At 41.2% G+C, this 4,334-nt stretch overlaps 1 protein-coding gene across 1 annotated transcript in view; it reads right to left on the bottom strand.

Annotated features, from left to right (window-relative positions):
* Nucleotides 1-4,334, bottom strand: part of RIMS2 (regulating synaptic membrane exocytosis 2) — a 1,108,253-nt gene that overhangs the window by 243,837 nt on the left and 860,082 nt on the right. Inside the window, exon 26 of the mRNA XM_019528053.1 lies at nt 1,727-1,827. Coding sequence (XP_019383598.1) covers nt 1,727-1,827 — 101 coding nt within the window. The remainder of the gene's footprint in view (nt 1-1,726; nt 1,828-4,334) is intronic.

Raw genomic sequence — 4,334 nt, 5'->3', positions numbered from 1 at the left:
GTGATCCTCCCCCTCCATGCGACACTGGTCAGGCCACAGTTGGAGTACTGCGTCCAGTTCTGGATGCCGCACTTCAGGAGGGATGTGGACAATATTGAGAGGGTCCAAAGGAGAGCCACTCACATGATCCAGGGACAGCAGAGTAGACCCTACGAGGAGAGGCTACAGGACCTTAACCTGTTCAGCCTTCACAAGAGAAGGCTGAGAGGGGACCTGGTGGCCATCCATAAACTTACTAGGGGGGACCAGCGGGAAATGGGAGAGACCTTGTTCCCCTGAGCGCCTCCCAGAGTAACAAGGAATAACGGGCATAAGTTGTCAGAGAGTAGGTTCAGATTAAACATCAGAAGGCACTACACTTCACAGTCAGGGAGGCTTGGATCTGGAACCAACTTCCAAGGGAAGTGGTGCTGGCTTCTACCTTGGGGGTCTTTAAGAGAAGGTTTGACAGTTACCTAGCCGGGGTCATTTGAGCCCAGTTTTCTTTCCTGTCCAGGGCAGGGGGTCAGACTAGAAGATCTGCAAGGTCCCTTCCAACCTTATATCTATGAATCTATGAATCTATATGCTATGCTATGCAGCAAATATACCTATGAGCAAATAAATTGGATTAAATTTTCTACATGTAACAATGTAGTTTTATTTTTGTTTCACTTAATTCTAATTCTTTTTACTACTCACAAGGCATTTATTTCTCTCACAGGATGTATTTTTCACCATTAGGAATCACATTACTAGAAAACAAGTTACTAAATTAACCAAAATTAACTATAGAGCTAATAATACTGCCTAAAATTGGTGGTTTCTTTGCTTTCACATTCCAAACACCTTATTTTTGTCAGTCTTCATTAACATATATGTCTACAACAAAATTATTTTCCTCTGTAAGCTTTCATTTGTCAGAGGTCTGTTTTTCTCATAGTCTAACCCTAGATCTCTGAACTTAATGAAGTCTTATAGAAGACACTAAATATTTTTTCCTATAATGGAGTTTAAAAGAATGAAAATATTTTAAATTTAAATAATACATGGTATGTGACACTACCCAGTTTCCAGTAACAGGAAATTTTAGACAATAAATGTATAACCTGCTACCATGAAAACAACTATTTTTTGGCAAATTGCTACAATTAAGTTGGAGTCTTGTTTACTGATATGATGGGTAAAAATATCTTTCAAGTAGCTAAACTTTACTAGACAAAATAAAAATTCTGATGTCTGCGTCTTCTTCAGAAGGCCAACATAACTTTAAATATCAATTGAGGTAGCTGATGCAACTGCTAGCTCTTCAGTATGAAAGTCAGGCATAATTTTTAGTACTTCTTATACTGAGTTATAATTCTAGAATCTTTCTGTTACTTCCTTTTTATCTTTTATTATCTTGACACTTATTATCTATTCCACCAGAAATTTTTATAGCCGATTTTTCACTTTTTGAAGTCAATGAACGCTGCCTTTCATCAGTTAACTCCTATTTCTTAAACACAAGTTATTATTATTATGTTTTTGTTAGTTGTAGCATTATTTAGATTTATGTTCCATGTTATAAAACTTTACATATTTTTGCACCTCTTTCAATGATTTAGAACAAACATGTAAGAACCTCTTAGTAAAACAATAAAATTCCTATACAAGATTCACAGCTTGGTTTATGGCTATTTAGAAGAGTAGCAATGTGTTGGATTATCATATCTTTATGCTTTTCAAAAAAAAAAATCTCCCTTGCCTTGGTATGATAATCTTGCTCCAGCCTGGAGTCTGATCCTGCTACCTGTTTGTACTTGCTCATTTTCATTTGGCGATTTCTCTCTTCTGCATCCATTGCACCTGTCAAGTAAACAGAATAAGTAAATAAAATAAATACACCTGTTTTTCAGTCCTGAGATTAAAACATAGTGTATGAAATTTCTAACGGAAGAAATACAATCTTATTTTAATTATTGTGTATGTACTTCTGTATACATTAAACTCTCTTCAAAATTACAATTTTGTGGAAAAAATGAGAGAAAAGCCATAACTGCACAAAATTAGTAGTATACTTTATTATTCTAACAATATTTTAATAAATATTTTATTATGTACACAGTGCAAATTAAAATAATTCTCATACGAAGAAAGAATGTAAATGGAGTAGAATGTTTTCACCAGGTTATTACTGTTACCAAAAAAAGGGAAAAATAAAAACTTTTCTTTAAAAAAAAAATCAATACTAATGCAAAGGCAAACTGATACAGCCTGTTATGGTGATATTCAATTTATATCAACTAATAGGACTAAAGCTGCTATCAGTAAATAAGATTGACTAGATGTACTCTAATTGGCTGTAATGTTTTTCATTTATCATAATTTATTGTAAATACATTTTAATATATATTTTGAAGAATTGCACCATGGTTTTACTGTATCACTCTGCAGTGACATTTAGCTTCAAGAATGATTTCATGATTCACCTTCCTGGATCAAAAGAGACCAAACACATGATTAGTCTCTGTAAAACAGGTCCTAGTTTTATCCCCCAGGGAGCATCCCTCTTCAGTCAATCTGCACTGCAACGTCACACTCTACTTTAATGAAATAATAACAAAAGAAAGTACCAAAGTAGATGGAGAGGTGCAAGTGAAAATGAGAAGTTAATGGTCTCAGAATAATATTGTGAGCAAATATCTGACCAAAAAGGGGCTATCACCAAAGAAAAAATACACTCACATTGTTTAGCTAGAAGGCCTGATCCTCCTCCCATTTAGTTTAGTATAAATTCATTTAGTTTCATTTAAATCCATTGATATCAATAGACCACCAATGTAAATGAATAGAGGGGACTAATGAATGCCAAGTTTCTATCTGAAGCAACATAATCAACAATATTCATTTTTCATAAGGTTTTGTGGCTAATAGTTGTGTTGATTAACCTTTCGAGGATACTAATTTTTTTTTTGAAGAACACAAAAGATTTTCAATGAAATGTTTTAATTTGTAAATTGAAACTGCTATTTACTTAGCGCTATTGAAAATCTGGCCATTATTTATGGAATTAGAATCTTAATTTTACATACCCTATATATAATATCTTATTTAAATCCTAAGCACCAGTTCTAAGGGTGAATTAACTGTAAAATAAAGTCTTGTGCGTGGCCTCTGTACGGGGCTTAGGATATCCTTGAGAGTCAGTTCTGGTGATAGCACTACTTACTACAAAAGATGTATGTTAATTATTAATAGGGATCCAGGTTTTCCATTTCCCATAAGAAATGAAGAAAAATGTGGATTTCCCCCTTTACCCAAGAAAAACATGGAATTCTTGTTTTAAAGGAGAAACACACAGATTTTGCACATTTGCAAAGAGCTCTCTGTAAGCTGGCAGAGTTCCAGCCTGCAAGGGAAGTGGAAGGAGGGTGGTTAGGCAGCAGGCACACATGCATGTATATGCACATGGCCATCAGACAGCCTGGAGAGCAGCTCCCCCAGGTAAGTATGGTAGTGGGGAGGGGGGATTGAGGCCCCCATAGAGCAGAAAGGAGGGAGTTGGCCACAGTTAGGGCTGGGACTGCTGCCCAGCTGGGTAATGCGTGGGGCTTGGGGCCTGAGGCTGGAATGTATGGCAGGGAGTGGGACAGGGCCCGGGACAGGGCCATGAGCAGCTCATCCAGGGGGCAGGAGGGGTGGGGCCAGCTTCCTGCCACTGCGCATTCTCCCTAGGGGGCATGGGGGACCTGAGCCCTGCAGACTTGTGTGCGGGGCAGGGTGGGCCAGCCATTGTGGGCTCGGGCTCCCTGCCCTGCTGCCCTCCCCAAGGGCCTCTGCAGCTCAGCGGGCAGGACCCAGGGCAGCAGGGCAGAGCAGGGCCAGGCTGGGAAGCTCACTGATGCTTTGAGTTCCACACTGCAGGGGGCATGTCATCAGGGTGGCACAGAGCTCACAGTGGCAATGAGCTTCCCTACCCAGCCCTGCTCTGCCATGCCGGGTCCCACCCGCTGGGCTGAAGAGGCCCTGGGGGAGGCAAGACAGAGACCCCAGGCCTGCAGTGGGCAGCCCACCCCCCACACAGATCTGGGGGGAATGGGTCCCCCCCCACTCCCCCAGGAGTGCATGCAGTGATGGGAAGCCAGCCCCTCCCCACCCAAGCCCACAGCATGCAGCCTGCACCCATCCATACTATGGGCTCTGCTCTAGCTGTGCTGCCTGCAGGGGAGGGGAGCTGGGCTCCATGCTCCGCTTCACTGCAGCAGCTGCCATCTCCCATGGGTGGCAGCTGGGGCTTGGGCACTGCTGTGGGGGGAGGAGGCTGCAAACCCAGGTCCCTGGCCCTGTAGTCCTGGACACTAGGGGCCCTCTCC

The sequence above is a fragment of the Gavialis gangeticus genome, unplaced genomic scaffold (genome assembly GCF_001723915.1).
Source record: "Gavialis gangeticus isolate Ggan-Ray unplaced genomic scaffold, GavGan_comp1, whole genome shotgun sequence".
In the NCBI taxonomy this organism is placed as follows: Eukaryota; Metazoa; Chordata; order Crocodylia; family Gavialidae; genus Gavialis; species Gavialis gangeticus.
Note: the sequence above shows the minus strand (reverse complement) of the source record. Positions and strands in the feature narration are given on the sequence as shown.